This window comes from Phalacrocorax carbo, chromosome Z, assembly GCF_963921805.1.
Source record: "Phalacrocorax carbo chromosome Z, bPhaCar2.1, whole genome shotgun sequence".
Classification (NCBI taxonomy): Eukaryota; Metazoa; Chordata; class Aves; order Suliformes; family Phalacrocoracidae; genus Phalacrocorax; species Phalacrocorax carbo.
The window spans coordinates 66,884,978-66,907,123 of NC_087548.1; the positions used below are offsets into that span (position 1 = coordinate 66,884,978).

A 22,146-nucleotide genomic window follows, 5' to 3' on the forward strand; every position below is an offset into this window, starting at 1 on the left:
TATATCTTCCTTCATTTACTTTGTTCTTCATTCAGTGCCTTGCCTCCCTTCCCTAGTGGGCAGGTGTCATTGTGTGCTGTGGTTTGTTTTCTACTCTGTCAGAGTCAAATATGCCAAATAAAATTTAGGTCCAAAGCTTAACAGCAAACACATTCCACACAAGCATAGCCATATGTCTTTAGGTAAGAAAGTTCTACTACATATAAAAATATAAAGTCATGTAAGAATAGTTTACATCAATAGATTATGTAACTACCTTGTTGAGAAACACACAAACGTGCAAATTCTATACATACATATATACCTATATAAATGGAAGTGAGAGGACAAAGTGGCACAGTCATTCAAATAATAATTGCATAAGAGACCTGACTGTGATACCAGAGCTACAAAACTGGCAACTAGGATCAGCAGTTCCTAAACAGAAGGGAAAGGTATAGGTACTGGCAGAACACCCACTTCCATATGTGGATAACATTATTGTTCTTATAATGCTCATTCCTTATTTACTGCTTCTAATCATCAAATATTCTCAAATGTCAACTACACCATAAATTAACATACAGTTCTTTCATTCTGCCGCCACTTACAGACTTGCTCTGAGCTACTAAATACCACGAAGCAGAGCCAAGTCACAAGACTTAATGCATTCAGTTATTCAGGAAAACTCCACATCTATGTGCAGATAAGCTGCGAGATATGGGTGTCTCGTATGACCATTTCAGTTCAGTTGTGTCCAAATAAGCATCTGACAGCTAACTAATCTGTAGATGTGCATTCTTAGAGAGCATCTACGCTGCATAGGAACTAAGGTAAGTATGTCAATGGGCAGACTAGAATTATCATTTGATCTGAATTAAATCTGAGCTAATAGCTTTTTGCTCATGGCCAAGCTTCAAACCAGACACATAATCTACTTCTAAAAGTAAGAGCTACCCTTGCGCAGGAGTCACCTCTAGGATCAGAAAGATCAATTTGCTCGTGTGGACACAGTCGCAGCTTCACTGGGTGCTCCTTGCTCAGAAATGCTGAACAGTGAAACTGATTATCAATCTCCTCTAAAATATGATCTTCAGAAATTAGATATTTAATAATGCTACAACAAAACTGTGCAGCACTTCAAAGATGACAGAGCTGACCACAGCTTTGGAGACAAACATCAGCATGAAGTTTAAACTATGCATGATGTTTGTAGTTGGTCCTATTTCTGCAGTACCGCTTTCCTCATTTTTCTTATAAGCCAAGCATCCCCATTTTTTTCCCAAGTTTAAGTTGCTCAGATTCCCGAGTTCAATTAATTTCATTTGAAGCCTCTGTCCTGCCAGTGAAGTCTGCTTTAGGAGTTAATTTACTGTCCTTTCTATAATGCAGGCTCATACTAATACACAGTGCACTACAACGGTACTTTGTACTAGGGCAGAAGGTGTTATTTACTTTTGAATAAAAACTTGAGTAGTCTGGAACTTAGAATGAAACTTAAGATTACACTTAAAATAAAAGCTACATTAATATTGCACACAAATATTTTTACTCAATCTGTATAATTCTACATCCGGAAATGTCCTGGCCACATACTTTTTAGATGCACCATTTGGCTTCAAGTCATTAAAGAACAATTTAAGCTGCCATTTCTTACCTGAACCCCGATCCCTTGTTTTTAAATGATGTATCTTAAGTATTGAAAGCATATATGGCTTGACTAAAAGCTTTGCTTGCTTAGTCAGTGTGTCTTAAATTCTGTGCAGTATTTTAACCTACTAATTGAATGATTATTAAAAAATCCATCTTGTCTTGATTACACAGAAAAACTAAATTTACTTACAAGCTAATTGTAAAATATAACCAGCAACATGGAACAGACGAAAGCAGAGAATTAGGTAGAGTACGTAAGGCTAATCTTTGACAAGCAACTTACCACAGATGCACCCCTGCCAGTTTGTGTACTACCGAGCCAAGGCATATTGATAGGTGTGCCAGGATTACTATGAGTGTAAGGAGTGGTTCCCTGAACGTTTACCAGATCATCACGAGCATGTATAACTAAGAAATCATCAGCCCTATAAATGAAACAACAGCGTAAGTTAGATTCCAAACAACAACATTAAATACTGTGCTTTGTTACACCAATTTTTATATAGTCAAGCTGTGATATTAGAAACATAGAAAGCATACCCTTTATGTTCTACTTCCACATCGTCATCAACCCAGGTATAGATTTGTGTAGCTAAAATTGAAGAAACATCTAATTCTTGAATGTCATGACTCGATGCTATTGCAATGCAGTTCCGATTTGCCTGAAAAAGTAACATACACAAAAGCAGATATGAAAACGAATACTCAGAAAGGTGTTTTTTAAATTTTCCCTGGTTATGTTGTTCACAAAAATACATTTAATCAATTTACAAAACCCAAATATTTATGTCTACAAAAACTGTCTAAACTTGACATTTTCCTTTCAAAATTTGATTTGCATCTGCAACAGCATCACACACTATTTGTATTTTATACCTCTCCCAAGGAGCTCTAGTTACTCCTTGCTTTCCTCAGAAGATAAACAGAGGTAACTATACTACAAAGCTTGCAACCAACCTCTCCTCCTCCAGTTCTTAAGGCCTTAAGGTGAGAAAAAGGTTAGAAGAGAACTCCAGGATCATCAAGTCCAACCACCAACCCATCACCCACAGGCCTCCGAAACCATGCCCTGAAGGACCACATCTACATGTTTTTTGAACGCCTCCAGGGCTGGTGACTCCCCCACCTCTCTGGGCAGCCTGTCCCAATGCCTGACTGCTCTTCCAGTAAATAAATGTTTCATAATATCCAATCTAAACCTCCCCTGACTATTCCTACACACAAGCTTAGAGAATAATTAGAGGCCACCTGTCCCCTCCCTCAATCCATCGCACAATAGAAAAAAACAATTTGTAGTAGAGCTGTTTAATTATGAAAAGATAATTATGAAGTGTTTTAGGGAAGTAAGCACTAAGAGTTCAAGCCGCAGAAGGATGGCTGGCAAAGGATATCTCACCCACGTGTTCCACAGGAATTCACAATGATCTACCACCCGTTTATCAGGTGAAAGTACAACACAATTACATTTTCATACCTCCTTTATACTCACCTTATTGACTGCAAAAGCAGTAATGATGTCAGACTCTTTATGGATTATTCTTGCCTTGCCTCCTGGGTATCCCAAATCTGTTTCTATCTGTATTTAAAAAGTAAAGCATATTTAAATGTAAACTTCTATGCAACACTGCTTTTTAATGGAAGTACAGAGACCAAACAGTTGATAATATGAAATTTCATGTATTTTTTTTCTCAATTTCAATTCTAAGAAAATTTAATAAATACAACCTGTAATAATTATGGTAAACTTGTTTGTGTGTAATAACTTAGCTTCCCACTGCCATGTTGAGATTACTACAGCAACACAGAAAGCGTAATTTGTCACAGAAGTCACAGGACTGTGTTCAATCTCAAGTTTTTCAGAGATGCTGAAAACCAGTAAGCCTACAAGCACAGTTGGGTGTGTCGATAATAAAAAAATTGCGTCTTGATGTTTTGTTTTTAAAAAAATTTGCTAAGTCTTTTCATGCTTTTAGCTAACTTTTCACCACTGAAACTGAAATAGTCCAAAAGAAAGCGCAGACAAGATCCTGAGCAGGAAAATAAATTTGAACTTTGTCAGCTTATCTATTCACCATTCTCCACAATTAAATAAATCTGGAATCCTGCACATTCCAGTACCACAAACTGTTTGCTATCACATTTCCTTCCCCCCACCTTAATGTGATCTAATGTTATATTTCAATCTTGTTTACCTTTTTATACTTTAGAAATGTATCCAAGTATATGCCAGCACACAAAATTTTAAGCTCTACCAGCACTGTACTACTCCTGTTCAAAATTAGAGAGCAAAGCATTCCAAGTATTAAACTGATAGATTACAAACTCCAGACTGTTGTAGTTACAAAGTAATTTTTACAGTAAAAAAAAAAAAGCCTTGCTAAACAAATGGTGACATAAAAATTCAAACCTGGACTACAAAAGTAAAACTCTGCATCTTCTTCAAAACACAAAGTATTATTCCAGAACTACCATTTCTTAGCCTCTCCCCTTTAATTTCTTAATTCTCTCCTCTTCAAAAGATTGAAACAAAGATATTTTAGTTGAAAAGCAGTAAGATGGTGCTGTTGAAGAACTGCAAACAGTCTTTTTCAAAATCTGAAAAAAGTCTGTAGCTGTTCTACACCATGAAGGTGTTCTCATTTCTTTCTTCTCACTAGTTTTGTAAAAGAACGCCTGAAGAACACAGTATTTGTTTGCATTTCTAGGCATAGTACTATACCTTTTTAGTCTCTCATACCAACCTTTCAAGAAAGTTGCTATGAAATTGTTATATGGGCTCACTTGACACCATCTTAAAATGAAGCTCAGCAAAAGTTTTCAGTAGCAAACTAACATCACACTAACAAACTGCTCTAACTTCAGTTAACAACCTTCACTTATCGGCAACTATGCTAGCCATATCACGCTGGTGAAAGCTCCTGTATGCACTATGTTCCCTATGTGACTGAATTTTTGTCACTTGGGCAAATCTCAGCCTCAGCTCATTTGGCATAGCTACATAATTTGGTAACACATATTGTTCTTACCTGGTTGTTTAATCCAGCTTTCTAAGACAATTTAGTTTCCAATGGGTTTTATAACAAGACTGGTTTAACTCCATCTCTTGCAAAACTGAATTTTTAAGTTTATTTGCTATGTCAGCAAAGATTTTTTTAAGGGGGTTCAGCACCATTTCAAAATGGAAGTATTTCATAATGTTGAAGGTCTAATTAATTTGAGCATTACCACTGTGTACCTTATTGACGATGGGCTCCACCACAACAGAATTTTTCATGGTTTCATTGTGCTCCTCTAATGACTTCACCAAGGAAAGAACCACCACAGAACAAAGAATAGAGATAAGACATAACACACAAGGTATCAAGGAAATACTTAGTTCCTTGTTGTTCATACCAACAGAGAACAACTGAAACACAACAGCATGTTTACACACACACTTATGTATTTTATATAGTAACAGTAATTATCAAATTCTAACCTCTACATTCAGTACAGAGGACACTGATTTAGCTATTCTGTACTGTAACAGCATCTTGTCCATCTCAAAAGTGAGATTTCTTCACTGACCTTATCAGTAATACAAAGATACAAAATAAAGCCAACACACCTAAGCTGTGTAAGGCTGTCAGTGATCCTATTTGGAAACAAAAAGCACATCTAAAATATTCCAAAATACCGCTCCATACAGCACAGCACCATGCTGCATTGACGTAAGGCATGATCAGAAATGGTGCATCTTCAAAGTACTAAACAAAAGGAACTATTTCCTTTTAACTGGAGCCGATAGTGAACACAAGTAGCCACAAATTCTCAAACAAGCTAACGCTCTAGTTGTGACAGGACAAAGATTAACTCATACAGAACTCTTTGCTGCTATGGCTTCACTAGTTTAATTTGTTTGGATCTGCTTCTTTCTCCTATGTTTCTGCTGCTCCATAGGTTTTCCTACAACACAAATGATTCTTTCGAATTATTGTGAGCAGGGGTGAGTAAGAAAGAAAAGGAGCAACTGAAGAGGGAGGGGGATAAAACCCCCCAGAATTCTGTTACAGAACCACAACTTTAAAACACGTAACTGAATCTGGAACCTGGAATCCAGCAAGACACTAAGACAAGTTATCAGGGACAGAAATATTAATTGTTGTATGACAATTTTTCTTATTAAAATTTAATCATGATAGAAACCGATAGATAAACCCAGGAGGACTATGGAAGGGACAAACTCAAACTTCTGCAACTTTGGCTGATTAGGTTACTGTTTGAAATCTTTGAAATTTTTGAGTTTGTGATTCTTTTGAGGCAGCTTTTACACTGACCTTAACGAAGAGGCTGACTGTAGCTACGTGGTGTTAGGTGTCAGTCTACAATTAAAGACTGATTATTTTTGTTTTCAATGAAAGAACGGACAAAGATTTAGTATGAAATACTGTAGATTTAGTCATAGACATGTATGTTATCCATTCATGCTCTAGAGTAAACAAGCTAGCCAAATAACTTAACCAAAAGCTAATAGATTGACCTGCAACATTTTATACTTTCTGTATACCGTACCAACCTCATTTATGCATCGCTTCTTTGTAAAAATATTTCTGATAAAGGTTTCCTGGACTTCTTCCTGTTTAACCAAGTACTGCCAGAGCCTTTTCACAGATAGTGCAACATGACTGTTAGATCTGCAGAACACAGTTAAAATCAATATCTACTTAATTCTTATAAATATAGAAGATTGCAATACCTTATATTCTAATCAAACTATAGTCAGAAGAAATACTGGGACAAAACTAGAGCTCTCTAAACACTGTACAACACTTATTCAGAAGCATTCTGTTACTGTCTTCCTGAAAAACCTACACGTGAGAGCAGGTGCAAAAGGATGATGGGAAAGAACCTTTTTCACCTCCTACCTTTGGACAAGTAAGAAAAATCTCTTTAAGAGATTACACAACAACAAGGTCAGCACACAGATTAGTTATTGTCCACCTCATTTTTTACAACATGGATCATTTCCATTTACTGCTGATGAGGGCTTCTATCACATGGACAAAGAATTACTAACACTTCATGTTAGGAACACATCATCAGCTGTGTAACATCTCTGAAACAACCATGACTTTTCAGTGACAAAATTGGAAGGACTGTAGAATCAGATCAGACTTCAAATGTTTATGCTTATCCCTGGAAACTGTATGCTCAAGCAAAATTTGTAAATACAAATATAGCTGCTTATGGCAGGCCAAAAACCATCAAACCCTGAATCCCTTTAAATCAGAGCTTAAAAATAATGCCAGGCAGCAGATACATGTTAAGCTGTTCCTTCAGCTCAAGTTATTAAAACTAAGTGTAGCAATTGTGATGCATTTTACAACAAAAAGACAGACTTTGTGATGATTCTGCAACCACAGGTGGTAGTAAGATTAAAAAGGCAAAAATCTATTTAAATCTAAGAAACTAAGCACACTAAGCATGTTCTGGCTGAACATGCAATTATATTGAGCCACAACTATACAAACATTATAAATAGTAAATATTTGTTCTTTGATTTTAGGAAAATATACTGATAAGAACGTTCAAAGATGTTCCCTCCACAGGTGAGGAAATTATTTAATTAATTGCCACTAATCCTTAATTATCAATTAGGGCAAATTTGTTATTCTTTATTTACTGTAAACCACAGTTTTTCCACAGAGATGCTCAAATTCATGTTAAGCTTCAATAAAGGAACTAAAAAAAATTATAAACTTTTGATTGATTTTCCTGATCTTGCTTTGGACCAGAGACGCATAGATTTTCATGTGTACCCACAAGTTCACAATGGATTAGATCAAGTCCAGAAACTGGTATTATATAGTTATCGAAGTTATAGTCTATCACATGCACTAACAACATAGTGTCTGATGTATATTAAAGATATTATAGTCACTGTTTATAGAAGCTAGACTCACCGGAATGGAGTGTTTGTAGGCTCAAGTAAAGTTTTATGACGAAGCAATGCAGGACCGGCAGCTAGGGCATCTTCAGAAGCATGAACTGAAATATAATGTTGAGGGGGACCCCCATATAGCTCAAGACGTCGAAGAAGAACTTGTTCCCAGCGCTGTAGTGTTTTCAAAACTGCATGGCATATTGGAGAGCTAACTGGAAGCTCTAGAAAGACAAGTAAATTATAAAAAAAAAAAAAAAGCCTTCCTTCTCCATTATAACATTGATGAGGACAATTCCACAGCTGAAGGCTGAACTAACTCCAAAAGTAAGCTTTTTTCAAACCTCACATTGATATTTACGAGTACAAAAAATGACCTGCTTTGTGCTATCATTGTTAAAAACAGGAGTAGACTTCTTCAACACTGACAGAAATTAAGTATCATAGAACAGATCATCCTCAAAGCTATGTCAAGACATATGGATAACAGTCAGGTGATGAGAGACCCAACATGGCTTCACAAAGGAAAATCATGCATGACATCTGGCAGCATTCTATGATGGATCGACTGCACTGGTGGGTAACGGAAGAGAAACTGATGGACTCTACTTTTGACTTCTGTAAAGCCTTTGACACAGTCCCATGCAACATCCTTACCTATAAACAGTGTGACAGATTTGATGGATGGGCTATTTGATTAATAAGGAATTGGCTGAATGACTGCATCCAGAGAGTTGTAGTCAACAGCTCAATGTCCAAATGAAGATCAGTTACAAGTGGTGTCCTGCAGGGATCTGAATTGGGATCAGTACTGTTCAATATCTTTGATAATACCATAGACAGTGGTAGTGAGTGCATCCAAGCAGGCTTGCAGACAACACAGAGATGAGTGGTACAGTTGATTCACCAGAGGGACAGGATGCTACCCAGAAGAACCTTGACAGGCTTGAGGAGTGGGCTCATGTGAACCTCATGAAGGAGGTCAACAAGACCAAGTGCAAGGTCCTGCATGTGGGTCAGGGCAATTCCCAGTATCAGTACAGGCTGGGGGACAAAGGGATTGAGAGCAGCCCTGCGGAGGAGGACTTGGAGGTACTGGTGGACAAAAGATTGAATAAGAGCTAGCAGTGTGCACTTGCAGCCCAGAAAGCCAACCATATCGCAGGCAGCATTAAAAGAAGGGTGGCCAGCAGGGCGAGGAAGGTGATTCTGCCCCATAGTCATTCTCACGAGACCCCACCTGGAGTATCGCATCCAGCCCTGGGGCTCCCAGTATGAGAAAGACATGGAACTGTTGGAGCAGGTCCAGAGGGTGGCCACAAAAATTATTAGGGGGCTGGAACACCTCTCCTATAAGGAAACGCTGAGAAAGTCGGGGTTGTTCAGCCTGGAGGAGAGAAGGCAGATCTTACTGCATCCTTTCAGTACCTGAAGGGGGCTTACAAGAAAGATGGAGAAAGACTTTTTACCAGGACCTGTAGTGAAAGGACAAAGGGTAATGGTTTTAAACTGAAGGAAAGTAGCTTTAGAATGGACATAAGGAAGGGGTTTTTTTTACTGTGAGGGTGAGACACTGAACAGGTTGCCAGAGAAGTTGTAGATGCCCCCTCACTGGAAGTGTTCAAGGTCAGGTTAGATGGAGCTTTGAGAAACACAATCTAGTGAAATGTGTCCCTGCCCATGACATAGGGGTTGGACCATTCCATGATACTATGATTCTAAGAAGCAAGAAATAGAAATGATGTAACATGATTTACAAAAAACTATAGAGTTTCCACCAAGAAACAAATATTGTAAACATTCTTGTACGACTAGGAGGCAAAGAAAAAACTAAGTATGCAGAGACTTCTGCTAGCTACTGAGCATTCCTTCTCGCCCACTCATCCTACCCACCCACCATGCTATTTCATAAATATACCTGTATGATAAACAGTATCAGAACAATTATTCCCAGATCATGAAAAATTAAGAACTTTTGAATTAAATTAAAGCTACAACATATATATTATTCAACACATTACTGATTTAAAATGTGTTTATAAAGTATGAAAAGACAACACTGCTGCTTATTACCTGAAAGATCATGTCCAGCCAAAGGGTAGAAAGTCTTCAAATTGTGAAGTACCAGCTGAACCATTGCCAATCTCATCAGTGACCAACTAACAAGAAAGTACTAGTAAGTCACTTACTAATATGAAAATATTTTTTCTCACTTATTGACAATTAGGATTTAAATTCAGAGCTTTAAATCCTCATAAACTGCTGATAACTACAAACGACATTTAGAATGTTATAGATGCTTTCAAAAGTCACTATATCATGTATGAATGAAATGAGTAAAACAATAATTAAAAAAAATTAACTATTAAGTTTAGATAATGCATTGCCACAACATATCAAGTAACTGGTGTATTATCTCAAAAATAAAAGGCCAGAAATGCAAGTCTAGCCATTGCAGAATATCTTCCATTCTAAAGAGTTACTTACCTATATGAATTCGAATTAGAGTGCTCTTGATTATGTGAATTTGATGCAAACCCATCTCCACCAATATCTTCTTCATCTTCACCACTTTCCTGACTCTCTTCTGAATCATATTCCACTCCACTTTGTGATGGAGGAAAAGGCTAAAAATTTAAACAGTATTCTTTGAGTATTCTAGTAAACATCTAGTTTTAAATTATCTTTTAAAACATACATCATTATACTTCCTTTTTTTAATAAAAACTATTAAATATATCATCTTACTCAATTTAGCAACATTTGGAGTTTGTACCTTATGAAAAGGATAACTGTTCACGAGCATTGCATACTTTAGCAGCTTAACTATTTTTCACATTACTTGAAATTCTAATGCTGAAAATGAAAATACTAGAAGTTTTCCAGTTCTTATTTTGCTTTATTTTCAGGGCAGATACATCATAACACATGTAGGACACAAAAGCTAGTTATTTGTCAGAGGGAAGCCAAAACCACCAGTGTATTTTCTCTCTAGTTCTTCGAAGCACTCAGAGGATTAAAGAACAAGAAAATCCTATCCCCTGCCTACAGAGTTCAATATTTATGATAACCCCACCATCAGTGCCCCACTGTGTTATTCAGTATTTGTAATTTCTTTTTTTGTCCTTGCTCCTAAAAAACTGCTTATATATTTATTTTGCTGACACTTGATATAGAAATGGGCCATACAACTCCACAGAATTATGTCACTTTCAACAAAGAAAGATCTGCCACGGCAGGCTTGACAGAGGGCAACATAATTTGATTTCCTTTTAGTATACACATTCACTTCACCCATTTGACATAGATACTAAAAAGCTGCTTGCATTTCCTTGTTCATGTAAACAGCTGATCCACAATTACCTATATATTTGTACTCTGCAGCCATATAGGAAACGTGTTTTGTTCATACCATTACCTGAAAACAAATTAATTTCATAAGAACAGTTTAAGAAAGCTGTTTCAAAAATATCTATAGGCAATATTTTAGAAAAAGATAAATATGAGTAATAAAACCAGGCAGCTTCCATCACACATCTAAATTGATATCTAGAATAAAGACTAAGAAGAAAAAAATTACCAGTGACAGAAGATATTTAACTGTCGTAATAGCAAAAAATTACCTTTGCAATGAAATAATCCCAGATGCTAAGCTCAGGAGGAATAAATCTTTCTTTGTAGGATGGAGATTCTTGGTCTACCAATGGCAATGCAGGTGAATGAGAACTCTCTTTTGGAGAGATTTTTGATGAAAGCTTGTAACGTTTTTGCTGTTTCTCTCCATCATCTACAGAGGAAGAAAATACAGCATATTGTTTTAAATTGCTCCACCTCCCTACTGCTTTTAATAAAGGGATTTATAATAGAAAGTAAAAATCTTCCTCATTATGTTTTCAGAATTCTATCTTAACATTTCCATAGCAAATAAGCTTAGAGAATGTTAGTCCTCAAATATGCAAAACAAATACATAAATAAGACTCCAGAAGTGGAAAACCCCCAGCACAAATAATACAGAATAGTAGAGTACACCCATAACTGCATTAGAAGCTTTCTTCCTTCAACAAAGATGAGAGATATTCATTGCTCAAGCAACAATACTGCAAAACTAAATTACTTTAGTAAGGATTACTGAATACCAATTATGCTTGGTTTTTTAAGACAAGTCAAGAGTCTTTCAGGATATATAGTGCAAATACCTAAGCTTGCCATTCCTTCTCCAAGTTTTAATTCTGTGTCCTTCCAGAGGAGGTCTGTACTCTTTTCTAAATGGTACAATTCTGATAAATCCATATGTCCTGACAATATATTTCTCCAGCAAATATAAACCAATTTTAACTAATACAATGCAATATATACCTTATCAAACAGGGGAAGACTAATTATGTGTAATAATACCCCTAGGAGTTGAGGGGTCCTCTCACTTCCCCCAGCACTGACTTTTTTCAGAAGTGTCTACAAGAGATCTATTTGAATTACATTACTCAAGGAACCAGCTTATCCAAGCTATTAGAAACATCTTAATGCCATTATATCACAAATGAATAAACAAGCAAGCCTCATTTCAGATCCCTTTTTTTTTTTTTTGTTAATTGAGGAGTATCAACTTCATAAATATGGAAAAAGTAATGGCTTACTTAAAGAGGCTCATATAACCATCCAATAACCTGAGATCATTCCAGTTCTTGGTAGGTGAACTGTATTCCAAAACAGCCTTTCTGTTAGTAGTGGAGGAATGATATAAATTGTCATTGTCCTTGAGCAGTAAGTTCGTGTTCTGGCTCTCCAGAACACTTCTGAAGTGGGATGGACAATGGAGAAGGGGAATCATATTTGGAGATTTGATACAACATGGTGCCCTTCATTCACGTTCCATTACAGACAAAAAGGACTTGAATCCATTTCCTACTTGATTTTAAAATTTGTTTTTTATTTTCAGGTAGATACATGTAATGCATGAAGATCAGTTTCTATAGTGAAACAACTGAATGGGTTCAAGACTTAGGTAAAACAAAGAAAGTTAAAATATTAGCATAAAAAGGGAGACAGTTTTTTGAACTGCCTTTTGAAGTCCCCAAAAATGTCAACGACTATTTAATCAAGTACTGAACATTTAATTTTTTCTTAAGCACTTCAAAATCTCCCTTTTCCAGTTAAGGTTTGAAAACTATAACATCACCCAAAAGAATCACAGAACAAAAGTTTCACCCCATCCCACTCCTTTTTTTAAGTGTAAAATAAAGCAGTTGGGGAAGAAGCGTATAGAAAAACTTTCTGGTTGTTTCATGTGTAATTAAGTAGGTTTTTTGTTTTCCATATAGCAGTAATGAGACCAGGCAGCTAGTCATAAAAGATCTCATATAAACAAGCACCTCTTCAGTAAAGGGGAATATGGGTTGCCTTATGATTTGAGTCTTGGGCTGATGTAAAAACAGTAATAAATAGTCTCCAATAAAGCAAATCTTCAGGCTAGAGAGCTGACCTAGAGACTACATAACCCTATTGCTGTGTTCAAGCATTAACACGTTGGGCCACACCAGTTGCAAGGATGAACTAATATGAACACCACAAACACAAACGGGGGCTTTATTGCTTTTAACTTTCCTTATTCCCTTTTGTTGCCAAGAGCTCAAAAACTTCCACTGAAGCTTCTGAGATTACCTTCTCCTGTTAATAATGCTGGGGCATGGCATAAAAAGAGCCAGCATCCCTACGTATGCCTGCAGTGAACTACTACAAAAAGATATTTCCTATACGTACCCCACCCCCTGGTTTTTTGGTGTGGTTTTATTTTTTTTTTTACACTTGCTTTATCCACAGGAGACATTTGAGTCTTGATAGATGTTTGAAAGACTATTTCCTTCAAAGCTGTTATGGTACTCTAATCACTTGAAAACAGAAGGTCTAATGCTCTTGACAAAAGAAAAATAACACTCATTTAAGAACATATTCCACATGTACGACTTCCACACTCATAACAAAAACTGAGTCAACTGTAAACCCTGAGGGAGGTAAGATTGCAGTTGAGTTTTTTAAATAAAAGAGGGTTTGTTTTTTTATACATCACAACTATGATCCCCCCCCACCCCCCAATGGGCAAATACTCTGTATTCACAGTGGTTGATGGAATTTTTTCCTAACTTCTGGTCATTTTTGGACCAGAAAAAAAAAAGTTTTTCCAAGGATTTTCAAAAACGTTTTTGACTCTGTATGAAGACAACCATTACAACTGCAAGCAGCTGAACTATAAAATTAATTTATATAGAGAATCTAAGAAAAGCTGAAGACAGTGTCTCATCTTTCATCTTGCAACTGGAATATTTTAACAGTCTGTGTTGCGCTACTTTACTGTATCATAATTCCCACCCCTTCCCCCCCCCCCCGCCATTAGGGATATTACTTGAAATCCACTTACCTGTACTAAAAGTTGCAAATATAATAGCTGCAGTACAATGCATTTTCAATTCATTACTTAAAGCTCATTAGCTAAGAAAGAGCATGCACATGCATCACCGTATGAATTTTTAGCAATTGCTTAAAAAAAAAAAATTCACTAGGCATAAAATAAGGAGCAAGTTTTGCACGATACAGAAATAAGCAAGTATATGGCTTGCAGGTTGTTCTTCTAAGCAGAATTCAAAAAGCAAACGCTTTGCTTTAAAACAGCACTTTTTTCAATTCTACTGGATCATTCTTTGTATACTTTGAATACTTTGAATACTGCAGGGTGGCCATTGGAAAAAAATCCAATATTTAAGGCAAATAAAAGTACAACCATTTAAGTGGCTTGAAATACATAATACTAATGCCAATTTCCTTTTTTTTGCATTATAAAAATCTTTAAATAAATTAACAAATTCATTAAAAATCTAACTTTGTCATTTGGGATTTCAGATCACCAATTATATGCACTTTCAAATTTCTCATGTATTCTTGTTAAAACTCTTACTTTTTCTTTTTTACATTCAAAACATTTATCTTCAGTCCCATTTTACTTATAAAACAAATGTAAAATTGATATTACTTTCCCAGAACATTGAAATATTTCAGGCAAGGAAAATGCTTCTACTTCTGCCAAGATTTAACACATGCAATGATATTCAAAGGACTTGTTGCCCATGTCACCTCCTTTCCACCTTCCCAAGAAGAGCTAAAAGGCAGATCTCTTTCAATTTCCCAAAAAACTAAAATGCAAGTCAGAGTTACTGTGTTTTATTGAAGACTGTGTGCAGGCATGAACCATCAACACCCCAACCACCTATGAAAAATGCAAGTCTTCATTAAGAGATGCAAAATTATTAAGTCCTCCTCTTACAAAAACATCACCCTTGATTGCAGTCATCAATAAATATCCGCACTGCTGAAGGCCAGAACAGAGTGGAATGGCAGAGACATGACAAAGAAATACTGATTTTGAATCACACCTCTAATAATTTTAGTAAGGGTGAAGCCCTACAGAGATTTCTTTAATTCTTTGGGGAGGTATGAAAGCCAGCTAGAACAGCAGCCTGGTGAAAGTCTACACTGCTGGATGTTTTGACTTCAAACCTAGAGAAGTTGCATTTTGCAAGGTTACAAATCCTGAAGTTTTCAACATGATGTTCTGCTTACTCATGGGTAGTAGCTTGTGTGGCCAAGGTGATGAATTTAATTAATTAGCACTCAAGAGTAGCAATTGCAATTAAGTTCCATAAGGTGCAGCCTGATTACTATATGTACTCAAGACTGTAGATGCTTTGATGCATTTATGCACCATTTACAGAGTAGTGAAAAGCTCAAGAAAGTATATATTAAACTCTCAGATTATTCTGGGGACATTACATGCATTATGGGCATATGTTATGGGCATGTCAACAAATGGTGAATGGAAACCTCTCAAAAAATCATGTAAGCACAATGAAACACTCTGTAGCATACACAAACTTTGTTGACATATTCTGTTCTAAACATCTAAGGCTTATTTTAGTGAGCAAAATAACACCATCATTCACAATGCAAACACTTCAAGTCAAACTTCTAATCTGTTTTAACGGTGACTTAACCAAGAATAAGACAGTAATAGTGAGAAGACAAAGACCTTCATAGAGAACAGAAAGGCCACACAAGTAATGAAGTACTCAGTTCTCCAAAGTACTGCAAGAGAACTAGCCCAACATTGCAGTCCCTACTTCTGAGCTGGAATTCAAAGAATTATTCTCACACTGATGTCAAAGTTTCTATTACTAACAATATTGCAGGGATTTCTGCATTAAAAGGAGCAGTTTGGCATGACTGTTGTAGGTCCTTACGTAAGCTGGAAGGCTTTAGGACTAGAGGAATCTGTATCCTTTTATCTGTTCTGAGATCAAGCCATTCCTGTAGATAAAGTCTAAAAATGAACACTTTTTACTGTTGTTTCTGATTTGCTGGTGCAATCGAGTAGCAGATATATAGCACTGTTGGATCTAGTCTAAAGCAGATAAGGTTTCTTATCTGAAGCACTACTAATGCAAGATAAGTTTTTGTTGTTTTGTTTTAGATTCTGGGTGAAACCTACCTCAACAGCAGGTACAGCAAGCAGATAAATGCAAGAGTTTTATGGGTTTGTTTTTTCTTTACAACTGCCTACACACTGGCCAAACACGAAATTAATCTTCCGCTTAGATGCTCAGTTACTTTAAGTAACACATATATAAAATCTGTGAAGGCAGTATGTTTTCTAGAACATCATGGATAATAGTTTGTGGAGAGCAAGCAAAAGCTACAAATTAATTCAGAGGATCTAACAAGAGAAATGCATGCATAAGACTAACAGCAGGGTGGCATATCCTATGGATAAATTTTATGTGAGTATCCTCATGGCATACGCATGAGATGCCTCAGGGCATCTTTTTCTCAAAACCTCTGGCATGTTAGGCAAAACTCATCACAGTAAGAGCTGACAGTTTATAATTTCTCTTTACCAAAGTACAACTATGACAGTATTCAGAAATCATATTTGTGTTAAAGCTTCTTTAATTGCCTGGAAAGTTAGGACAAGCAGTGGAGAAGAATAACTTGCCTTAATACTCAAGTATTATCAGATTTCTGATTTTCTACATCTGAAACCCAAAATGACAACTTTAAGTCTATACATTATACTTGTAAAATACTCAAGTTTTAGAAGTAGTTCTACATTTAATTTACTCTTGTAGCATGGAAAAATTGGATATATTAAATGAAATTATGGATTTCTAACTGTTAAAGCAAAATTCAAACTTTTCCTTAAGAACCCTCTGGATTATAGAGAGCTTATTATCTCTATATATGCTTAAGTTACAAAAACAGTCTTCTGAGGCAACTTTAAAGAGAAACTATATGGTAAATAGGATTCTGAAAAGTTCTACTATAATAAACATTAAGGTTATATTTCGGATGCTAATTGCCTCTGAACACAAAACATATCCACAATTTTAAGACATAATGTAATGTAAATTCTCCAATGCTAACCCAGTTTGCCAAAATCATTTGCTGCAACTGCAAAAACAAGAAACACACCTGGGAAGTACAACATGTCAGGCAGCTCTACAAAGCATTCAAACTGCTATGCTTTACTGTGAAAGAACCAATAAAACAACAATTTTTCATAGAAACCAATTCCTAACAGAGGTCAGGATTTTACAAGAATACCAAGACCTACTTTCTGGTTCCTGCTTTTCAGTTTGTATCTAAAAGAAAGATCATATTTATTTAGGAGAAATTTTATATCCAAAGCTATTATATGCTTAAGTCAAATAAAGGAAAGAAGAGAAAGGGAAAATCACATCACTGTATTGGCCAGCACTGTACATAGTACTTTAATCTCTTAAAACAAGTTTGAAACTTGGAGATCAACATGCACATTTAGATAAGGTGCTAAAGGACATATGGTGTTATATCAGAATTTTTAGTGTGAAGAATTTTTGGCTTCTGATCTCCATTTGAAAATGAAGACGTTTTACAAAAATCTAAAAATAAACTTAAGAAAAAAGATTCTAGTTATGCATAACAAAATGGGAGGTTATACAATGTCTAAATCATATTATTGAAGAACATGCCATAGTTGACCGGAACAAGCATTCCATCCTCAGTGTCATTTCTGGATGTCACAAGAAAAAGTAAGAGATGAGATTAAAGGCACAAAAATATAGCTGATTTTAATCTGACTCTTCTGCTGCACTGGAGGTCTACTCGCCCCAGCCTTTTTTTTAAAAAAATTTAAAGTAACAGAAAAAAGATGTTTCTCCAAAATTCTTTCCCCCAAATTTGCTCCAGATAAACATGCATTAAAAACAAATAATAGACCTACAGAATCCTAGAATTACATTGGTTTGAAGGGACCTGGCCCAAAGCCCTTGCTGACCTAGGTGATGCCCTAGTTTGTTCAAGTTTTGAATAACTCCAGAGATGGAGACATCACAACCCCTCTAGGTCCCTTTTCCAGGGTTTGATTATCCCTGCAAATTAGTATTTAAAAAGGCCCCTTCTTCCCTTAAATTTTCAGTTTCAGCTTTTTGATTCTTCCAGCAACAGTTTTACTAATTCTGCTATCAGTCAGCCAGTGTTCATTTTTAGAAAAACGTGCAGTAGGCAACCATTTAGTATGCATATCAGTACATTTCCATGTAAAAACAATTATCTTATTTTAAGACAGTAGTAGCAGCAATATTAACACAGCTCAGTATACAGATACCAACACCTAGGAAACTTAAAATTGCCCACAAAAGCCAGTTATGCCTTCCAACAATACTGACATAGCAAATCTCAGAAACCTTCACAAAATAGTAATAAGAAATATTTATTCAATACCACAGAGAAGACTGATCAGATCTAGAATAAGAACTTTTGATTAAAGATCTCTATTCTGAAAATACTTTTCTAAATGTCTGACAAAGTCTGTAGGTAAACAGACTACATTTCCAGTTTTCCTTAAATGAAAGGTAAGACAATTCTATATAACATGCACCTCATAAATAACAATATAATAATAAAAACTATATTGTTTAAGTTATATTTTTATGAATAAATATTCAGATATGATGTACAAAGTCACCATAGTTCAGGTAAATTTATATTTACAAAATCTTCCTTTTAAGATATTAGGCCATCTGTAGGATTGTTGCTCTTGATATTATAGAAGTCCAACTAAATTACAAAGCACAAATCTGTACCAAAAAGGAAAGCATTAAAGAATTCGTTCTGGACCTCAGGATAATTTATAATCATCTGAAATTAAAACTTCAAGGCTGTTTGCTTTCCTACAGGGTTCTCAGACTATCAAAACTGAATACCAAGACACCTTTTTTTTGTAATGTCTAGAATGAACACTTAGAAATCCACATGCATAATAATGCTTATATTCAAAAAGCAAAAACAAGCAGCTCTCCAAAGAGATACGAAACACTTCTGATCCTTTCAAACCATGTTCAAAGTAATTTTATAATTAGTATTAATTTCCAGTGAAGTGTAGTAAGAATACAACAGCACTGCCAATTTTCTTTTATAAAAAGGCCCAATCCAACTGCTGCTTTAGTTACAGAACTTTGCTTTAAATTTTGGCATGGCTTGCAAACAGAAGTTTTTCTGTCTTTCTACATATGCAAAAAAAAATTCACACATAGCAAACTGCATGTAGAGGCCTAGTACTAAATCTAGTATTCTTGCCTGAAGATTTGGTAGGACTATGAGTACTGAAGGCGGTAAGGGATTTGGAAAACCCCACACATTCCATGGAGAACACTACTACCTGTTGTGGGCTAGGCATTGGGAAGTGCCTACCTGCCAAAGAAAGAAAACATACTGTATTTGTAAAATGGGAATATATTTCTGTTATGAGAGAAATGGAAAGCTTTAAAATTAACATTTAAAACTAAGCTGTAATTGTACTGAAAATTTTCTCTTTAAGATGAACTTAACCCCCTCACATTACAGCAGTTGTGCTACTTAGAAACCCTATTTCAGTAACATTCAATTCTGCTTCCTGCTCTCTTCAACACAATATCTATGCTAATAATTTTTGATCCTTGTTCTTCTTTGCAGATCTAAAAACATTAAATTCTTACTGAACATGAACTATTTAAAGCAATTACTCTTAAGCTTTCAGCAGTCATATTCTCTTAAAAAACCCAGGAGACAAATATAAGCAAAACAACAGAACTAACCAGTTTTTGTCGCTAATTGCAGTTGTCCTCTGCTGGGTGTATGAGCTCCTCCTCCAAAGATAGCAGACCACATTTTGTTGTTAAGTGGATGAGCCATAATTCTATACAACTCATCGCTAGAATGTGTTGCTAGGCCATGGATGAAGAGACTCAGATAGACTGCAGTTAGGATTTCACAAAGTAAAACTGTGAGACCTGGCTGGGCTTCCTCACCAGCAGAATTCAAGAGACATATTAGAGATGTTATTCCTGTTTACAAAAAAAAAAAAAAAAAAAAAGCATATATGTGTGTGAACATACTCTGGATTATCATCGGTATTTTGTCTAGCAACCTACATTATTTAGCACCTTCTCGTGTAGAAAAGTTCTAAGTTTTAGAGGAAATTGAAAACTCCAGGAGAAAGTGGCATGCTATTTAACAGCTTCATATTTTTGACTAACAGTTAAAAGAAATATACAGCAACTTTTCAAGAATTAGAGAAGGAAAAAGAATCACAAAAAAGCACTCAAGTTTTGGAATACATGTTAAATAAAACATTGGAAGCTTTAATTCAACTACCTGGTACTGTGTTATGATATAACATTTAGTTACCTTACTTACATGAATCTTTCTTCCCCCCATGTCTCAAACTCTCTCTTTTCTGGCTTCTCAGTTCTTTCAGCAAAGGGTTAGCTCTTTATTCTCTAATTTTAATCCAGTGGCCCACGGTATATTCAATACATAGCATCCAAATCTTATACTTAAGATAAAATCACTGATCTGCTCATTGACTATCCTGTGGCACTTGTTTCACCAGTTAGGTTTACAACTCCAGCGTAATACTGTAAGTTGAAATGCTATATTCTCACTTTACAGTGGCAAAACCAACCAAAAACCACGGGCATCAACTTGAACTATGCGTTGCCTAACAAGTGTTCTTTCACCTAAGTACAAAATATCTTGTAGTGTTTTTATGCTTCCACAAAAAGTTGTAAAGAGTTTCAGACGTGGCTTCAACTATGTCCCTTTACGCACATAAAAGAAAATAAAAACAGCAGTGGTCAAAGAATTCTGCTTTGTGTCATACTCTCCCATGTGCACATAAGGCATGGGAAGGTAATAAAAAAAATAAGATAAATCAGCTTGAGATGATGTTACCTATAAGTACAACTGCTAACAATCCCTTGTCTCATTCATTAGAAATTTAACTTTGCAAATAATAAAACAAGGAGAAAAGATGACAGTCTGATTTATCTCTAAAATCTGTAGATTCAGTGACAGAACTTTTAGCAGAAAAGAAAAAAAACAGTATAACAAACATACTGCTTAAGTTTCTCCAGAAGATTTTTTTTAATGTGAAACTTCCTTATTGAAAAAAACAAATCCCGTAATATGAAACTATATTTCTTGGTTACACCTACTTTAAAAGTTAGTGCTGTAAACTGAAGCTCATACAGACATGTATTACATAGCTTACACTCCCTGTAATGTGACCAGTGTAGCTTCGTTAGCATAGTTCCCAGCAGACATTAAGAATAACCTGAAGTCCTACATGGGCTCTAAAGTTACAGCAAAAAAAAAATTCACTATAAACTTTTTCCTCAACAGTTTCAGGTTAGTTCAAAAGTTGTACATTAGTGACAACCATTCTGAGATGGAGCACAAACTAAGACAGCCTTTCAAGTCCTTTTCAAGAGTAAGGAAGTAGAATAATAATGAGACTGACTGTTGCCTGCAGGGGGAACAAGTAGAGCACAACACAACACTTCACCCTACCTTCCCTTCACTTGTCCTTTGGTAGATCCCCCACTAACATTTTTTAGTATGAGAAAGCAACATAAATCAACTTGACTTAGTGAATAACCAGAGTTACTAGCTTGCAGCTTTCAAAGAATAAAGATTTTATTAAATAACTTATTTTTACTACACAGCTGTTAAAAATACTACTAGAAAGTCCAGAGCATAGCTACATGCTCTTACAGTGGATCCAGACAATTAAGTTTTCCTTAAGAGGAAAGGAACAGATCAACTTTAGGTACCTGGCCACTGAGCAGGTGATGTATTGGGAGTCGCTGTTTCTTCTAAGCCTGTTGTTCTTAGAGAATGGCGCTGAGTTAATAGCACTGTCTGATACACTGTTCCAGTGAACTGATTTGCTTGAAATGAGCTGTGAAATAGAAAAGTGGGAAGTTGTAAATATATATTAAAAAAATGTTAAAAACTATTCAAGTGATAGTCCTTTCTAGATGTAGGCAGGTGTGAGCACTGCCTTCTGGTGCACTATCTATTATACCATCATTACAGTGAGACAGTGTGTTGACCATTCTCTAAAAAGTACTTTTCAAAGACCTTTACCTGTAGCTGTGGCCATCACAGAGACATTGGTAGATGCAAGCAGAGAGTGATGCTGCTAAGGTATGCATTACATATATCTGTAAGAAAAATTTTATAGAACATG

At 35.8% G+C, this 22,146-nt stretch overlaps 1 protein-coding gene across 4 annotated transcripts in view; it reads right to left on the minus strand.

Annotated features, from left to right (window-relative positions):
• The window catches only part of DMXL1 (Dmx like 1), an 87,370-nt gene that overhangs the window by 11,800 nt on the left and 53,424 nt on the right, over nucleotides 1–22,146 (minus strand). Inside the window, exons 26-38 of one of the 4 annotated variants that reach the window (XM_064438999.1) lie at nucleotides 22,044–22,120; nucleotides 21,728–21,855; nucleotides 19,709–19,957; nucleotides 19,212–19,325; nucleotides 11,176–11,339; nucleotides 10,040–10,179; nucleotides 9,626–9,711; nucleotides 7,575–7,776; nucleotides 6,188–6,305; nucleotides 4,868–4,930; nucleotides 3,122–3,208; nucleotides 2,173–2,294; nucleotides 1,916–2,057 (exon numbers count right to left, since the gene is read on the minus strand). In XM_064438999.1, coding sequence (XP_064295069.1) covers nucleotides 1,916–2,057; nucleotides 2,173–2,294; nucleotides 3,122–3,208; nucleotides 4,868–4,930; nucleotides 6,188–6,305; nucleotides 7,575–7,776; nucleotides 9,626–9,711; nucleotides 10,040–10,179; nucleotides 11,176–11,339; nucleotides 19,212–19,325; nucleotides 19,709–19,957; nucleotides 21,728–21,855; nucleotides 22,044–22,120 — 1,692 coding nt within the window. Of the gene's footprint in view, nucleotides 1–1,915; nucleotides 2,058–2,172; nucleotides 2,295–3,121; nucleotides 3,209–4,867; nucleotides 4,931–6,187; nucleotides 6,306–7,574; nucleotides 7,777–9,625; nucleotides 9,712–10,039; nucleotides 10,180–10,915; nucleotides 10,971–11,175; nucleotides 11,340–19,211; nucleotides 19,326–19,708; nucleotides 19,958–21,727; nucleotides 21,856–22,043; nucleotides 22,121–22,146 lie in introns of those variants that run through there. The other 3 variants (XM_064438996.1, XM_064438997.1, XM_064438998.1) reach the window with 3 other exon arrangements.